Source organism: Falco naumanni, chromosome 3 (assembly GCF_017639655.2).
Source record: "Falco naumanni isolate bFalNau1 chromosome 3, bFalNau1.pat, whole genome shotgun sequence".
Classification (NCBI taxonomy): Eukaryota; Metazoa; Chordata; class Aves; order Falconiformes; family Falconidae; genus Falco; species Falco naumanni.
Window position 1 is genome coordinate 9758837 of NC_054056.1, and position 17277 is coordinate 9776113.

Genomic DNA, 17277 nt, shown 5'->3' on the forward strand with positions numbered 1-17277 from the left:
AATGCAATTATGATATAAAACTAACAACAGGCACATTCTGAGTGACAGAATGAGGCTGAACTGTGTCTGGAGTGTGGTAGGGTGGTACCTAACTTTCCATCTGCCTTCCTTGCCTCATAGTGGGGTGTGCTGTAGGGAGCTGGAGCACCAGTAAGGGGGTGACAGGGCTGTGAAGGAAATAAATGTACCTGTACAGAGTGCTGCCCCTGGGAATGGCTTGCTATTAATAACAGTAATAACATATGCCAGGATGTGGAAGAAGCATCTTTTGTAAAGTGCTGATCACTGCCACACTATCTGGGGTGGAAACAAATTGAAAAAACCGGTTTCATTATTTTATAATGCACAGTAATGCCACTTTTCTATTTTTTATTTTTTCCCTGTGTTTAAATTTTGCCTGTAGGAGAGCTGTTTGTTTTTAGTAGGCCATGCTGCAGATTGTCAGGTAAATCGAAGCACTATATGAGGGAGGGTGCTCAGCAGCCCTAGACAGCCATAACTAGAGTAGCCAGAACAGTAAGGTCCCAGAAGCTAGCTGCTCTGGAGTCTTACTCACTCAGACATGTCACGGTCAGCTTGCTTGTCCTCCCTCTGTCCCAGATCCACTACAAATGGAAAAATTTGGAATGCAGCCCAAATCCCACTGGAGCAATTCAGATGCAGATGGTGAGGAAAGCTGAAGGTGATTTCTTCCACCCCTTATGCCATACTAAATAGTGAAGATGCAAAGAGAAAAACCTTTCCTGTACTAAAGAAGAAGGAGCAGAGAAGAGAAATTCACAGAATTTGGACAATTCTTGAACCAAAGTCCACGCTGAAAGCGAGCTGCCTGCAAGGTCAAGGGATGTCCATTCATGGGATTAATGCATGTGTGGACACAGTGCAGAGAATGTAAGCCTGTGCAGCACTCAGGCAATGAGAAAGATCACCCTAAGTAGGGATCAAAGGTTGTTCTGAAGGAGTTAACCTGGGCAATATCTAAGTACTATAGCTTAAACAGCTTTTCTTTTATTAAGGAAAACATTTTTGTCATTCTCATAAAGTAAACTCAGCAAAGCCTCCTTACGCTGAATCATTTATTTTTCCACAGGGAAAGATGGCTGTGAGCATAGCCTCATTATGGAGAGAGTTGCAATGTGCTTGTTTGCACTGATGGAACAAGAGTGTTTCCTGATGTTCCCTGATGCAGTGAGTTTCTCTAAAGGTGAGTCATCTCCAGCCCCTGAGGATGTTCCCTTTGGGCAGGCAGCACAAGATTCAGGCAGACTTCCAAGGTCCCGGCCCCAGGGCACACCTGGATCAGAACCTGGGGAAGCTGGTCAGAGGTATGAGGGTGCTCCTACAGCCCTGCTATGCCATAGCTAACAAGAAATGTCAGTGTCTGGGTTTAGAGAGGTCACAATACAATGGGGTTCAATGCCAAAGTAATTTGTACTTGAGTGTGAATTGAGGGGCTTCTGATCAGCCTGGCTATATAAGACAGCCCCCAGACAGAGAGCAGCTGCCACATCAGCGCAGCTAACTGATGAATTGTGTAGTAACCCTAAATACCCTTTGCTGTGGCACTTTGCCTCTGCCACATGTGAATAGTGCCCCTAATCACATATTATGTGTATGAGATGTCAAAGAAAATCCCTGGCAACTTCGAGAGGTTTCAGCTCTCTGCTCTTCTCCCAAGCAGCAACTGAAATGGCTCTACTTTTTCTTGCTGTGCTGGGCACCCACGCAGAACTGAAAGGGTCCCCTTAGCCATGTTATCCTTGTAGTTATATGGAAGTAGCAGCAAGAGACAAACACAAGGGAGTTTTTCCTTTTTCCTAGGGCTGAGACACAAGTCTCTGTGTGTGCTTTTCTCTTTTGCCTTTTTTTCACTCTTTCCCCCTTCCCCCCCCTTTTAATGAGATTCACAATGAAAGGAGGAAAAGCAAATTTAATTATAAAGCCATGTCTTCCTCCCCTCTGTCTTTCCAGACTGGGAAGTGCAATCATCTCCCCTTTGATGCAAGAATGAATTCAGCAGCATACATTGTTAAATTATTATTTATTTAAAATGAAAGGAAATTACTTTCAGTTCAGTGCCAGTTTCTAGCTCAGCGAGAACAGCAAGGGAAGAAAATAAAGCAGGAGTGCTTTAGGAGGCAACACCACATATATGTATGTGCATAGTTGGTAAAGGAGCTGGGGCAACTGCACTGAAGGGTTGCATGCTTCCCAGACATGTATTCTCCCTTGCTAGCACACAGCTGTTAAAAAAGCAGAGAAAGCAGTGTCTTATTTAACCCTCTAGAGCCCCCTTTACATGCTGAGTTGTACTATTATGTCACCTAGACCCTTTAAAATAATCCACTATACTGAATTGTAAGGCTCCAATTTGCAGATGAGGAAAGAGAAGCAAAGACAAGTGAAGAAATGCTCAAGGCCAGGCTGTGGATCAGTGAAAGATCCAGAAGCAGAATTCAGTAGCCACAGCCCACAACAGTAATAGACTATGTGTGCCTCACATCTTTAAAACAAGCTGAGAACATTGGATGTGTTCTCTGGTACAGGGGCAATCTTCTTGGTGTATCTTTGCACCTTAGGTAGCACAGAGGAGTCTTGGCTTACTGGCTAATGCTACTGCAGTGTGAATAGCAGTATTTCACCAAACCAGAACCATTCTTGTTTGTCAGAACATCATATTTCAGAGCAAGCATGGGTCTGAGGGAAGGGTGAGTGTCAATGCTGCCTTTCTCTTGACCCATCATTTCATTTTTCTGGTTATGAGCCAGACATCCCCTTGTCCTTGCAGTACACTGTTAAAAGGGAGGACAAGGCCATCTAGCCTTCAGTGCACCTGTCTTATTGTATTTCTCTGAGCTGTGAGCAGCCTGGGACTTAGTGTAAGGCCTTAATGAAAACCAAGCAAAGGTTGACTTAAAAAATAAAAAAAATTCTTTATGATCTGTGCTGCAGATGGAGCAACAAATGGATAGTAAAAGAGCTGGAGACAGGAGGTAAATCCTCCCCTTAGATTAAGGCAAATTAAGTCCTTTGGGGGATATGTGATGTATGAGGCTTCATTATTCTTCTTGGGACGAGCAGCGTATGATCCCTTGGTCAGAGAGATAAAAGGATCATAAACTCAAATGGCTCCACATAGTCCCGTGACTCAGACGGCACCAGAGAATCTGCTGGAGGTAAGCTAGATATAACGGAGCCTGCCTTGTGCTGTAAAAGCAGTTCCTGTGACACTGGAAATCGTATTGTCCCCATACTCTCATGTCTTCTCAGGTACTATACTCTTGGCACTTTCTCAAGGTGGGTAAATACGTACTGTCTGCATGGATGTCTTAGCTAGGGAAAGGATCTTCTGGAGGCAAGTAAAGGACCCCAGAAGAAACACATATCAGAAATAAGTGTAGGTCAGGAGGCCTGTAACCTCTCCTTCACAGTCCCAGGTACTCACTCTTCTCCTATGCAGTCTTTCTGGGTGCTGCAGCTCATTTCCACCTCTGCTTTCTTTCCACAGGATGCTTTCCCTGGCCCCCATCCCTATCTCTCTTGCACTTACTGAGTCTTATCTACCTTGTGGTGCCCAAATACATTTGTTGTCCCTACTCCCAGCTTCTGAATCCTTTTGTTCATTTGATTATTTTTTTTCCCAAATTTTCAGCTGATTTATACTGTTCTGAGAGGTCCCAACACATCCTCCATCTTTCCAGAGCTTTGGGAGCACGTGCTTAACCTGTAATCAGCATGACTCAAGTCAACATCGGTGTCTGTCCCTGGAGCAAAAAGAAATAATGCGCTTTATTCTGCTGCTCCCTATTCAAAGGTAAATTGTTTTTTTTCCTCCAAGAGCAGATGCTCACTTCTTTTCTTTACCTCTTTCCCTGGTGTCTAACACACAATTAGGAGAAATCACTTTCTCTGTTTTTTTATGGAGTTTGAGGATGGAGAAAAGTTGTGTTACTGGGGAACTTGACATATCTCTTATTATTGAGTTGTAGGTCAAAGACAGACAACATATGCTCTTGTATTCATCATGACACTGCACAGGGGAGTGCGTGTCTCCGTGCATCTTTTGAGTTTACCTTCTATATTCCTGCCATACTTACAGATTCCAAACACACATCTCAGTGTGCGCCCCTTTCCTTTGTGTGTGCTAAGCTGCTATACATATATTTTTCTGCACTTGTGCGTATATATGGGCCTTGTGTAAGTATCTGGTGTGTCTTGTGGCTTGGTACATGCCTACGTGCTTGTTGGTCTGGGGTACGTGTATCTATGTGCCTGGCCTTTTCAGAGGAGCAGGTTGGCTCCTGCTGAGGAGTCACCTCTAAGTTAGAATACGAACTAGTGCCATATAGTGAAATGCTGCAGTTTGCTTTATATTTCTTCAAGTACAGGGCATCACCTCTCTCCTCTGTAGTGGAGCTGGGGTTGATTTCTTCTGCCAGTGGCAGTTCCCTAACAATAAAATGCCCTTGCCATCAAAACTATCCAGTCATCATACCTGGAAGTGATTAAAACCTACCACAAAACTCTAACTAGCAAAAGGGAAAGCAATTTCTGGTTGCTGCTGGTATGGCTGACACCAGAAAGCCCTGCTCAGCTATGTGAGGCATTGTAGTTTGTAAGTTGTCACTACAAACACAAAAAATATTTTTCATGTCTTTCATCTTGTTTTACTTCTGTAATTCTGAAGTTCTGAGAAATCCTGCGTGGATTTTCCACTCTAGGCTCACTCTATCTCCATCATTTTCCTTTGTTTCACTTTCTGCCTCTGAAAAGATGTCACCATGATGAAGCTCTTGATGGATTCCTGGGTGACTCCTACCCAGTGGTGATGGATTGCTGCTCTCGTTGCTGCACGCTCCAGCTGTCTCTGCAGTTCAGTCTGCTGGATTGACAGGGCCCATAAATCACTCTTGGAAGGCTAGGTGCTCTGAGAGCTCTGGCCCCATTTGCGATGTGCTGGTGTGACATAGCTCCACATATACCACTTGCATGTGGACAGTGGCAGATTGGGGTGGATGTGGATCTCGGATGTAACTGCCAGGCTCTCGTATGTCCGTCTGGGTTTAAGGAGGCTGTGTTAGAAGGGCTGGGAACATGCTGTTCCTCCTACTGCTGTTTCCTTTCTGTGCATCCAGTGCTTCACAAAACTGAAAAGGAAGGAGCTGTGGTCTGAAGAAGTTGTAGAGGAGAACTGGGACAGTGGATGATAAGGAGGCCAGGGTGATGCACGTTCAGGCAGCTGCAGAGCCTCCTCACAGAAGTTGTGGATAGAAAGAAGGCGAAGGGCATATTTGGGTAGCACTGCTATCTTGGTTAGTCCTCCTTGGCCTTTTTTTGTATGGAGTTGGAGGAACTGAAGGGCGCAGTGAAGACAGAGTTTTAGGAGGAAAAAAAGGGGAATCCCAGCAAGGCAAGCAGGTGAAGCTGCACATTTGACTATCCCAGGATGTAAGAGATGCTTGGTCATTGCATGTGTCCAGGAATTTGCCAAAGCTGTCCTTGGGAGCCTCTGCAGCAGTAGTACTTCATCCTCTTGATGCATGTGCCCCCTGTGCACCATGGGTATAGCACAGACACCATCAATCATTCCTGAAAGTGCCCAAATATCTTCATTGAAAACCCTACAATTGTTTAATAGAAATTCCCCTGTTTCTTTACCCCTGGGTCTCATCAGGGTAATGACAGCTTCACAAATCTCTTTAACCACCATACCAGCTGTAGCTTTGTGAACCTTGAGTGGTCCCCAACAATTGGGGGCCACCATTTTCCACAGGATGGCAGCAACATGCTTCCATTTTCCATGCTGAGTGATCCCACTTGGGTGCTTCTATCAAGGTTCTGGCCAGGATTAAACCTGAAAAGAGAAATATTTCTAGGAGGGAGTGAGAGAATTCACATGTACGCCATGCAGACAGCATACATCCCCAGATGAAGCATCCTGACAATGTTAAAAGAGACAGTAGGCAGAGCTATATGCAAGACGTCCCTGCTTCTTTCCAATACAGCATGAACCTGCCTTCCAGATTAACCCTACTGTTTTTTTCCCCGTCCCCCACACAGAAAATCCTCAGGGTGGAAGAAAGAGAGGGTTTGTTTCTCAGAGGCTGAAACTGTGAAATGACAGATGAAATTTTTATTGTGATGATTTTTATTTTTGTGTCTGGGTTTCAAATGATGGTGAAAATTCTCAACAAAAATACCTCATGAATATTCAATTACAGTGCCAGCAACACTTTGCAGTCATGGATTATTTATATATGAAATAACCAAAGCTTCATAAATAATAAAATAGCAGCAATCTCTGCTGTATTTTATGTTCCCCACAGCCAGCACGGGGGTGGGGAGGATGTGTCTTTGTAGCACATTTACATGCTGTATCAGCCCCTTGCAGGCTAGGAGCAGTGGGGAGGACAGAGGTAGCAAAACAAAGTGTGCAGGTGAAGGCAATAAAGGTGTGGATGTGCACAGCACAATATGTTCACAAGAAAATGTTTCATTTGCTCCAGCGCTTGTGGGTGCATCTGGCTGCAGAGGACTTCTGGGATAGCATGAGGTATATGTATTTTTGAGGGCAGAGGTAGGAGTACATGCAGAGGGATTGCAGCAAGGGGAGAAAACTTTCAGCCAGGGTGTGTAGCTTGTGGGCACGAAGATCAAGCACTTGACTGCCTTCGGCTTGGTGTAGCTTGGCAGCAGCTCTCTATATGGCCATAAACATATGGGGTAACCCCATAATGGACTGCAGGAATAGCAGGACATAGAGTTGTTTAAGGAAAGGAAGCCCTCACTCCTCAGACTTGGCCCTAATTGATCCACGCTTGGTGATTTCAGGTTATCCAGAAAGCCTCATGTTGGCAGAGCTAATGATCCCCTCCTGTGCAAGGCTCGGGTTTGCCTAAGTGGGCATAGGTAAAGGACAGGGGAGTGGGCTTTCCCTCTAGCCTGGGCAGCACCCCTGTGCAGTCCCCTCTCCTTTAAGTAAACCTGTGCTTTAATTCCCAGGACAGATCTTTCTCACTCACATTTCCCAGCTGAACAACTGGCATGTGCTATGCAGCTTATTATACAAGAAAGAAGCGTGATTCTGGGGAATTTCTAATGGAGCTCCTCTCCTCCAGCCTAACCCTACTGTTCAGTCAATAATAAAGCAGAACAAAACTTAATAGTCGCTTTCCTTTTCTCCAAACAGCAACATAAGCACGTGATCTTTTCAGACTCCACTGCTTTCAGGAGAAAGGCTCTTCTGCCCAGATGCCTTTGCTGGGTAATCCTGTGTGGATGAAAGAGAACTGAGCCCTCCATTGCCCATGGTATTCCCTCTTTTCCTGAAGCCTTAGGGTGATGTCCCTCTCCCTACAGCTCCCACTGGGAAGCCTTAAATGCCATATCAGTAAAAAGCATCATTGTTTCCTCTGAGGGATGATTCATCGCTCCAGTTTGGTGGCAGCATATTTATCCCCCCATCAGCCCACCCGGCAAGAGCAGAGAGATAAATTACTGTCACCTCTTTTTATGGAATGTATAATGGGGTGGTAACATGGATAGTCACCTCGGCTCAAAGTCATTCAGGATGAATTACTCATTCACTTAAAATGTCTTAAACAGAAAGGGAAATTGTCTCCCTAATACAGTATCTCTTCGTGGCGTTGCTGCAGCTGGACATTACTTGAAGACTTCTGTTCTGATATATAGCATGAAGTATGGACAGCTCCCCACCAGGGTCACAGGACCTTCTGCAGCTCTGCAGTGGCTGACATAGCACTTCTGCACTGCTCCCAGGGAAGAAGACAAATCTCCCGGCTCAAAGTTTAGGAGCAGGCTCAAAAGTTTCTCAGCATCCTCCTGAGGGCTTGTCAAGGCGGCTTTGAGTGTATGTAGGCCTTTCTGCACTGGATCTTTGCACATGGGGGAATTGTAACTACTCTCTAAGGTCCTCACCGAAGGCTTCTTGCTTTTATTCCCCCAAGAATACCTGTCCCATGAAAGTTACCCCCTCCACAAAGAAAACCTCCTCACAGTGAGCTCAAGGTGGCCATGGTTCTCAGAGAAAAAAGACTGAGGTGACCTCTTCTGAAAGAGCTTCAGAAGCAATCATCTAACCACAAGTGTACTTCTCTCTATCCTGCAGGAGCAGAGAATCTGGCTTTTTAGAGGTTGCCTTCTTGCTACTTCGCAGTCTGTGTATCATGACAAGAGACAGTTTCTGATACCTTAAATTCTAATGTCCTTGTTTTGGATTCCCCAGTTGGAACTGACTGAAGCTTTGGCTGTATTTTTTCCTAAACTGTCTTATATAGTAAAAGGGTTCCTGAAGAAGTAGTTTATATAATAGCCCTGGAAGATCATCTAGCAGCTTGGAAGTATGTCTGAGGCTGCTGAGTCATTGGAGCAGAATTAGACATCTCCCATGGAACAGGCTTTCTACTGAGGTTTACTCATCTTGCCAAAAATTTCACTCAAGACTCTTGGTATTTTTAGCATTTTGTTGAAAAGTGTGGATTTTTCACTCACTGGAAAATGGCCTTTAATTAAAACTTTCCTGAAAAATGTTGGTAATTGACAAATTGGGACTTCTCATGATTACATAGTATTCTCCATCTGGTTATCTGGAATAATAGCTTTTTATATTTACCAAACCAGACGTTTTCAGGTTAAAACATGGTTTTGTTTGTCTGTGTGTGGAAATATATTTACCATGATTCTGTGAAAAGTTTTGAACGAGCTGAAAATCAGCTTTTCCGTTTCCCATCTCAGCTAACAAGGAGGAAGAAAAACACTCTTGATACAAAGAAAATTCCTCTGTATCTACTTTCTCCACATAACCAATTTAATGCTCATCTTTTTCCAGAGGAATAATATTGGGAAGCAGAAGTTGCTGAGAACGGGAAAGATTCTGTACCCATATATACTGGAGAAGGATGAGGAAAAGGACTTCTGTATATTCCTGTGGCTTTCAGGTAGGAGATACAACACATAACACGTGTTTCTGGGATTTCATGGTGGTTTATTTTGTGCTGTGCCATGGGGAAAATGTCAGTCGATTCCTCACTGTGTCCTAATCTGTCTGTGCAAAAATGTCAGTAACACCTTTATAACACCTAGAGCTACCCTTGCCTACCAACCTTTCAAATGTGTCTCCCTGAGGCTGCTCTTACCATGTTCGTTAACACACACACACAAAAATCATAACAGAAGAGACTGTCAGAATTCAGAACTATGAGTGTGTGTCTATGCAGTAACAGTACTGGCAGGATATCTGAAAGGTCCTTGGTATAGGCAGCTGAAATGTTTATTTCTGAGCAGTAAACTATTTAAATTTGGATCCATCAGGAAAACTTGGAAAGGTCTCCCATCTTTCTTGATGCACTTTTTGGTCATTTTCAGAAAGCCATAATTGCTTGATGTATTTTATTTCACCTGTTAGAACAGTTGTGAGTGGTGTTTCTTAGCACAGAGAGAGTACATCTTTTAATAATACATTCTGTTGCATGATCTCAATGTGTGTGAGGTAAATAAACCCTCCACTGTGAGGGAATGATGTGTTTTATCTCTCATTTATGAGTGGGGAAATAAAGGCAAGAAAAGCTACACATTATATGTGTCAGAAATCCATGTACAGTCCCCTGACATCATAAATGCTAAAGTCATCCTCCCCTCTCAACACTTGGGAGATTAAGGAACCAGTTATTGATGAAAACCCTTTGGTTTAATGGCTGTTTCCTCTCTATCGCTGTTTTGGGGAGGGGATCTTTTTTATTTGCTTCCCACTCATTATCCTCAATTTAAATTCAATAACAGAAAAAAACAACACTGCTTTCTGCTAAGAACAAGGCCATGTGTCTGAGCTCCATCCTGTCCTGCAGAACTATGGCAGTTCCCCTTTGCCATACAGGTAATTCAATTTACAAGGAGTTTCTAAGATAATGGTGAATGAAGCATGAGCTTGTTATATCCATGGTGAAATTAGTTCTCAACAGAACACTGCTGAAAGAAGTAGGGAAGGAAAAATGAACAAAATGAAATGAGAAAGGTTATAAACATATTAAGCTGGGCTTCCCTGCTTCAGTGTTTAGAGCTGTCTCTGCTATAAATTGTATTGATTAAGAAACTTATTGGAGCTACCTGCTGCTATCAATTACTTTTCACTTATTGCTTTCTTTACCTGCTGCGCAGTCGATAGTCTGACAGAACTGAAGCCCCAAGTCTTCTCTAACCTAGAGCTCACGAGAGCTGGAAAACAGAAGAAACTAATTTCTGCTCCTACTGTTTCCTACTGAAAAGGGAAACAACCTGCATGGCTCATAGGGGTGGGCTTTTTCTTTTGCCTGGAATTGGGGTGGAGGAAATCCATGAGCTTATGAAATATGAGAAATCCTACAAAATTCTATGGTCTTATGTGACAGACAGTTCTCAGCATGTAGTCTCATGGTAGAGCTGCCAGTCCTGTTCTGTGCAGTGTTTCTGAAGCTGGATACTGCCTCCAGAGCCTCACACTGTGGAACAGATAAAGGTGTTGTCAGGTAATGAAATAATGATGTGGAAGGATGGGATGGAAGATTCTTAGGACAGTATAATCCTCCATTGTTTCCACCCGGTGCTACAGGGGGTCTGGTAAGTTAGGGGAAAACTGATGTAACCCTGTTTATGTTATGGTAAAAAGGAGGGGAAAGCAATAGGAGCCACAAGACCATGAATGTCAGTAACCCTTCTGCTGTTCTGGAGTCTCTGTAACTCCCTTTTATACCCTGCAACGATTCCTCTGTAGCTTGCAATTCTTGACCCTTCAGGCTCTCTGATGGAAATGATTGGCTGGTTTTGCTGATTCTTTATATAGATCTGTATATAAAAAATAAAAAATAAAACAAAGTCTAGCTCCTCTCCCAAATTCAGACTTCCAGAATCAGAGCAGCCCACAGGATTTTCTTCGTAACAATCCCATAAAATAAATGGAAATGAAATCCAAGTTGTTGAAAAGGCTTTGAAAATCTCAGCCTAAGTCCTTAAAAGTCCATTTGCTTTCTCACTGCTGTGACTTCAGGTCAGTTTGGGCTCTTGACTTCACTAACTGCTTTAAAACTACCTTAAATTTCTCATCTCTTTTATCCTATGGGATTTTTCTTTCTTTGCCTTTTTTCTCTGACCCTTCATAAAGCCTTTCTCTTTTTTTCTCCTCGTCCTTGCACAAAACTCACCAACCAGAAATGTGGGGCAGGGGCAATGTGAGGGCATGCCTGGTTCAGAAAAATGCCCCTGGTGTGCCCTGCAGCCAGATCACCTCAGGCTGTTGTCAGTTCTTGCATACTAAGCAAATTGGACTGGATAACAGATGCTGAAAGAAACCTAGGTTTTATAGGAGGCAGTGTTGGGAACCTGTCAGCTTTGTCTGCACAAGGCCCTTATGTGTGACACTGGTGTGTTTGGTCCTAATGTTGCCATGTGGGGTGGGGAATCAGTTGAGGAACCAGTGATTTTGTTCAAATGTTGTCCATTTCCATGGTATTTTCTGTGAACTTAGCATTATTTCATCTTCTTTTTTCAACCCTGGGGATCCTAGAGGAACAAGATGCCACAAGATATTTTGTTGTGATCAGAAGCCAATTCTTTCAGTTACAGTGCAAATCTTGAACATTTGACACAGGTGCAACCTGAAGACTCAGGAGCCAGAAGGCAGAAGAGAGCACCTATTTATAAAAGTATCCTGTTCGATAAGCCAATCTGATAATCTGAGTTATAAAGTGTCCAACTTAAGTTTGAATTCAAGGGACTTAAAGAAGTCAGCAGCCCTCTTGCCCATATGTATCTGTTTATCTTGGGTGCCCAGACACTGATACCATATAGAGGCAGGGAGATCTGAGTACTTTCTAGAAATGAATCCCTTGAAGGCATTTGTCAGTAGGATCCTGAATTGTTAATAGTGTTTAACAAGCCAGGCTTTATGCTGACTGTATGTTGTGGTTTGACCCCAGCCGGCAACCAAGCACCATGCAGCTGCTTGCTAGTGCCCATGGGATTTTGGAGGATGCCATGTGGGCTAATACGAACTGAGCTGGAAAATGTAACATTATCCTTTGTGCCTAGACTGAAGTGGTGCCCTAGCAGGCTCTAGGAAGCAGCTAGTGCCTCCGGAGCACACTGTTAGCAGGGCTGTGCAACTGCATTCTTGACCTGGAAGACCAGAGATGTCGGAGCATTTTTACTTTTAGGGCACTGGTTTAAATTTCTTGTGTTGTGGCCACTGTTCAATATGGTGCAAAGGCACTGGCAGCCCATCTGAAGTCTTGCCCTGTACTTTTAGCCAGATATTTGGGTCTTTTGTACCAAGAGCTCTTGTATTGTTTTCTAGTGAAGAGATGTCTGCATTTTATTTACATGGACAGAGACTTTTTAATGTAAAAAGCTGAGCATGACTATATATTGTAAAGATGTATTATTTAGCATGCAAAAAAAAGACAGTCTTATTCTGAGGTGGCAGGGATTTGTTTTCACTTGTTAGAGTGCAGTATGAACTCATTAATTTGATAGTGTATATACAAGTGCTATTTTTCTATTTAAAATTGTGACAAAGTCACCCCCAGACATCTCACAGTTACTGCTCAGTTTCTTGTCTTTGCATCTTGAAAAGTCATTGTGACAAAGGCAATTGAACTCAGATCTGTCTGGTCCAAAGTTAATCAGTCTTCATACATGAACTAAGGAATTTGCTGAGGTCCTTTATGAGCAAGATACAGGTATGGACTGCGACACGGATTAGCATCTCTGAATCTGCCTGTCAGAGGGCGATTAAATGCTCATGTGGAAGAATACACTGGTACACGCACATGTCTTCTGCCAGTTCATTTGCTTGGGGTATATATCTCTCATCTGCCACATCAAAATTCTAATGCCTGTAACAGGTCTTGAAATTACAGTCATGAGCCATATTCCTTTGACCTTCTCCATATTCCGTTTGGATTCACTCCTGCCAATTTAGCCAGGCAGCCAGAAAGTAAATAAATGCTCTCCACCTGGCAGGTGCGGAAAGGTTAGATTTGCATAAAGTGGCCAGTGTAAATTTGTCCTGTTTGTTGTCACCTCTTTTCTCCAGCTGGGAATTCCAAGGCAGAGATAAATGTCAGCTGGAAATAGCCCTTCATTGCCAGCAATTAATCTCTTCCTGCTATTTCCCTGTAGCCAATCACCTCTTGTATGAGCCTCTCATTACTGGGCTCTTCTGTTATTGCTTTGCTTGGAATCTTGACTTTCCTTTTATGTTTCCCGTTTGTAAATTAAATTCTTCTCAACTGGGAAGTCACTGTGCTGAAATGGTTGTGTGAAACAGCCTGCTACCAGTTTAATTCCCTGAATGGTTCAGTGTCTCTACCCTCCATTTCTGAGCCTAGATGGATTAAGAATCACATAGATTCTCTGTTATGTGTTCGTTATAGAGCAAGCAGATCGTATGAGGCACTGGAAATCCCCAGGCTGAGAATTCCGTTCTGCAAAGCTCTAAGCTGTTCCTGAGGTCACTGACTGCTGCTTGCTTGGTGATGTTACTGAGAGTCAACGAGAGTCAACTGGAGTTCTTCATCTTGAGCACCAAAAATCTCACCGTGCTCCTTCTGTGAGTGCCTGTCTCTTGCTCAGGAACTATTGGGTAACGGGGATGCCACTGCTGAAAAGGAGAGTGAAAGCCTCATGAACGGGTCCAGTTTTTCAGGTCTTTGATTTGGACACTCATTCAAGGGCCTGCTGCTGGTGTACCCTGTAACATGCTACGCCATAATGTTTGAAAAGACTTCACTCTATGAGAGCAGGGACTCCCCACTCCTGCTTCGCCATTTACTCTGCTTTTAACTCTCTCTGGTTATTAGTGCCACTTAGGAGGCAGAGGAGTCTTTAATCACCCTTTTTTCTAGTACCATCTCACTGTGTTTTTTGTCGGGTTTCCCTTGCTTATTCTGACTGTTCTTGGTGATCTGCTCCAGTTCTGGCTATTGTTGTATTCTCTCTTTTTGACACACACGCATGCGCTCACACACACGCACGCACGCACACACCCCTCCAGCTATTAGTCTAGAGTAAACTCGCAGCTCTGTTTTGAGCTGTAACCTCCATTGCTTCAGTTTGTACCAAGCAGAGACATGTAATTGTTCTTTGATTTAGCCTGAATCAGAGACCTCTGCTTTTCTCGCTGGTTCCAATGAGATTTAACCTCGCCCATAACGAGTCCCATATTGCCATCTCCCTTCTGCTTTGCCCATGTGCCAGAGTGATTCTGTCTTCCAAGCAGCCACCTGCCCCATGTTTTTTCCAGCTGCCTCTGTCTGTTCTCTGTAGAGTCCCCCCGTTCCTTAAGAGCTGTTTCCTGGCTTGTCTAAACCAGACTCATCTGTACCCTTGGAATAAATTATATGATTGTTTTGGTATTTTTCCAAGAACAGTTTGGCCCCTTCATGTTGGACTGTGGTGGAGGATGGCTTTCTCTTCTGTCTACCCTTCTGTCATGTGTTCAAAATCCGCTGTTTCAGATGGCCTTTCCAGTGCTGCTATTGCTGCCTTCAGTAAGAGGGAGGAGGTAAAAGAAACAGTTCAGTAATTGGGTTCTAAATCACTTCCCCAACAAAGCCAGCGCTGAAGGTCACTTGTAATGAAGCTGTCGTATGGGTAAGGCCTCACAATCAGGGAGAAAAAGAGCAAAATGAGGCCGGAGACGAGTTCATGTTAATCTTGAAGCAGTTTTATAAAGATGCAGGTGTTTGGATTGGAGTCTGGGATGCCAACAGGAAAGCCAAGACAGAGAAACTGCTTGCGTGGAATTTCTCTGTTGTGGTACAACAAGACTGCACAGTCCTTTAGGGGTACTTAGCCCTAACTGTATGAAAACCTGTGAGCAGGGTCCCAAGCTCCAAGATCTGTGGGGGGAGGAAATTATGAGATTAAATCATTGTGACCCTGCCTGGATGCCTACAAAGTGAGTGCGCATAGATTCACGTCCTCTGATAACTGCAGGAAGGTTTGCATGGAGGTTTGAAACCCAAATCCCTTCCTATAGCAAAGTGGTAGCATGGAGAAAAGAAGCCCTGATTTGCAGGAAAAGGTAATCAAAACCATTTATAAATTGTTGAAAAATTTATATTTGTTTTTACATTTAGAATTTATGCTTTCAAACAAGAAATTAATCTGCCAAAAAAAGTAAACAACATCTTTTAAAGGTTGACATAAAATAAATCGGTTTAAAATTATTGCAAATAAACCTATTGATTTGACCTAGGTTGAATTTTTTTAGACAGGGAGTTTAGGTTCAGGAAGATTTTTGTTGTATTTCCATCTGGTTTCAGGATGGAAATTATTGTTTGTCAAGATCGATGTTGTCTGGCTTCCATCTCAGGCTGGCACTGTGTCTGGGTGTGAGATGCCTAGGGCTTTGGTGTCCTGCATGAATCCACTCCCCCTGCTGCAGTTCAGCTCAGACCAAAAGTCTTCATTGGCACAAAAAATTGTACCCATGTAGCTGAAGCTTGAGAGCTCAATCCACCCACCTAACAGCAGGTGTGCACAAGGCAGAGACGTGCACATGAATCCTGAGCACTATCCTTAGTGCTGCTTGTCCCCCAGCTCAGTGCCTCTGTTCTCATCTGCCCAAGTCTCATTCTGGCTCCCAGTGAAACAAATTGTTCATTGATGCAGCTTTTGAATAAATTTGCTTCTCTTCCAGAATTATTTCCCCTGGGATTTCCCAGAAAAGTACTGCAGCAGAGAGGAGTGGGAGTGAGGAAAGGAAGAACAAGCAAGGTTCCCTGATATACAGCCTTGAGAGCTGCAGACATGTTCTTGAGAGTGGGATGGGATGATCTGTCTTTACGATGACCCTTTATCATAATAACTGTTCATTGAAATTCATGGGAGGGGGGGTGAAATTTAGTGTGAAAATATTTCCTGTTGGTGTCCCTGGATCTAGCTCCCTCCCTCCCTCCTTCTCACCTACCATCACAGAGATCACATTGTGATTTCTGGAGAACCCAGATCCCGAGCCCAAAGAGAGCAATATTTTAACTTGGCACTTAGCCCCCAGGACTCAAGGTGATATTTATACTGGCAGTGGTGGGAAGAGGAAAAGAAATAGTGCACTTGCTGGGTTTTACAGTGCCTGTCATGTTTATCATCATTGAAATTCACTGGAAAAAGACTTCAGGAAAGACAAGCAGGAAGTAAATCTTTTTCTTCTTTGGGGAGGCTGTTTGCATTGTAAGAGATTTCCATGGCTGAGTTCAGAAGGAACTTTTCAAACTGCTGGGCAGGAAATTTTTATAGCATAACCATGGATTTCAGGGGGTATCCTCAACAAATAGTGATGTATCTCTTGCGTGCAGTGCCCTCTGGGGAGGGCTTTGGGCCACTGATGATGAAAAGGCATCAGTCATCCTGTATAGCAGCGTTTGACAAGTGGCTTAACTGGTGTAAGAAACTGCGTGAGAAACCAGGCATGTTGAACTAGGCTACTAAGTGTCTTTCAGGGCTTCTGGAATGAAGCCTAAAAGGAAAAGTCTTGAATGTGTTTTGTGATGGGCTTTTGCTGGGGGAGGATCTCAAGTGTCTGTGCTTTGAACATCACAAAGCCAGCATCCTTGGAGAGCTTATTATCACAATTCCTTGAACAGCTGGCCACTCCCAGAGGGCTGCATGTACAATAATGTAGTGAAGAACTGTTGTCTTGAGTCTCAGGCTAGAGCTCTTCTACATCACACCCCCTGCCTCTTTGTACAGCTCTGGATGTGTGGCCTTTGTTTGGCTAATGAAGCTGTCTGGAGCTTTGAAAGCCCAAGCATGTTCCTAGTGCTCATTACCTGGCTCCTGCAGCAGGAGCCTCACTTAAATACCTGTTATTTCATAAGAACCAAAAGGATCCATTGGGAAAGTAAGTTTGGAGATGCAAAGTAATTTTGTGGAGAAAACAGCGCAGGTAATTAGACTTGACAAAACTTTTTGGTAAGTGACTACACCTTTGAAGGGAATGTAATCTCTCTTCACGAGCATCGTGTCTGTACCCTAATGAGTACTACACATGCATATATAGACACAGTGGCAGGCATACATGCACGTTTGTCTTTGAGCCCATGACAATATATATGCAGTATACACAGTTGATTTGCAATGTCTTGAACATATGCATGTGAAGAAATATTCTTGGTCATAATACTGTGTAATGCTGCCCATGTGCACAAGTGCTGATGCACACACATGACAGAAGCTTGGAAATGATAGAGAAATAGTTAATAACTCTCATGCTCTGCTTGCATT

The 17277-nt window shown here is 43.6% G+C and overlaps 1 protein-coding gene across 5 annotated transcripts in view; it reads left to right on the forward strand.

Annotated features, from left to right (window-relative positions):
* The first annotated feature begins 1091 nt into the window (after positions 1-1091).
* Positions 1092-17277, forward strand: part of DISP3 (dispatched RND transporter family member 3) — a 164815-nt gene continuing 148629 nt past the window's right edge. For all 5 annotated transcript variants that reach the window (XM_040586527.1, XM_040586533.1, XM_040586526.1 and 2 more), the window contains exons 1-3: positions 1092-1204; positions 3653-3814; positions 8849-8957. In XM_040586527.1, the coding sequence (XP_040442461.1) occupies positions 8919-8957 (39 nt within the window). In that variant the 5' untranslated portion in view covers positions 1092-1204; positions 3653-3814; positions 8849-8918. The remainder of the gene's footprint in view (positions 1205-3652; positions 3815-8848; positions 8958-17277) is intronic.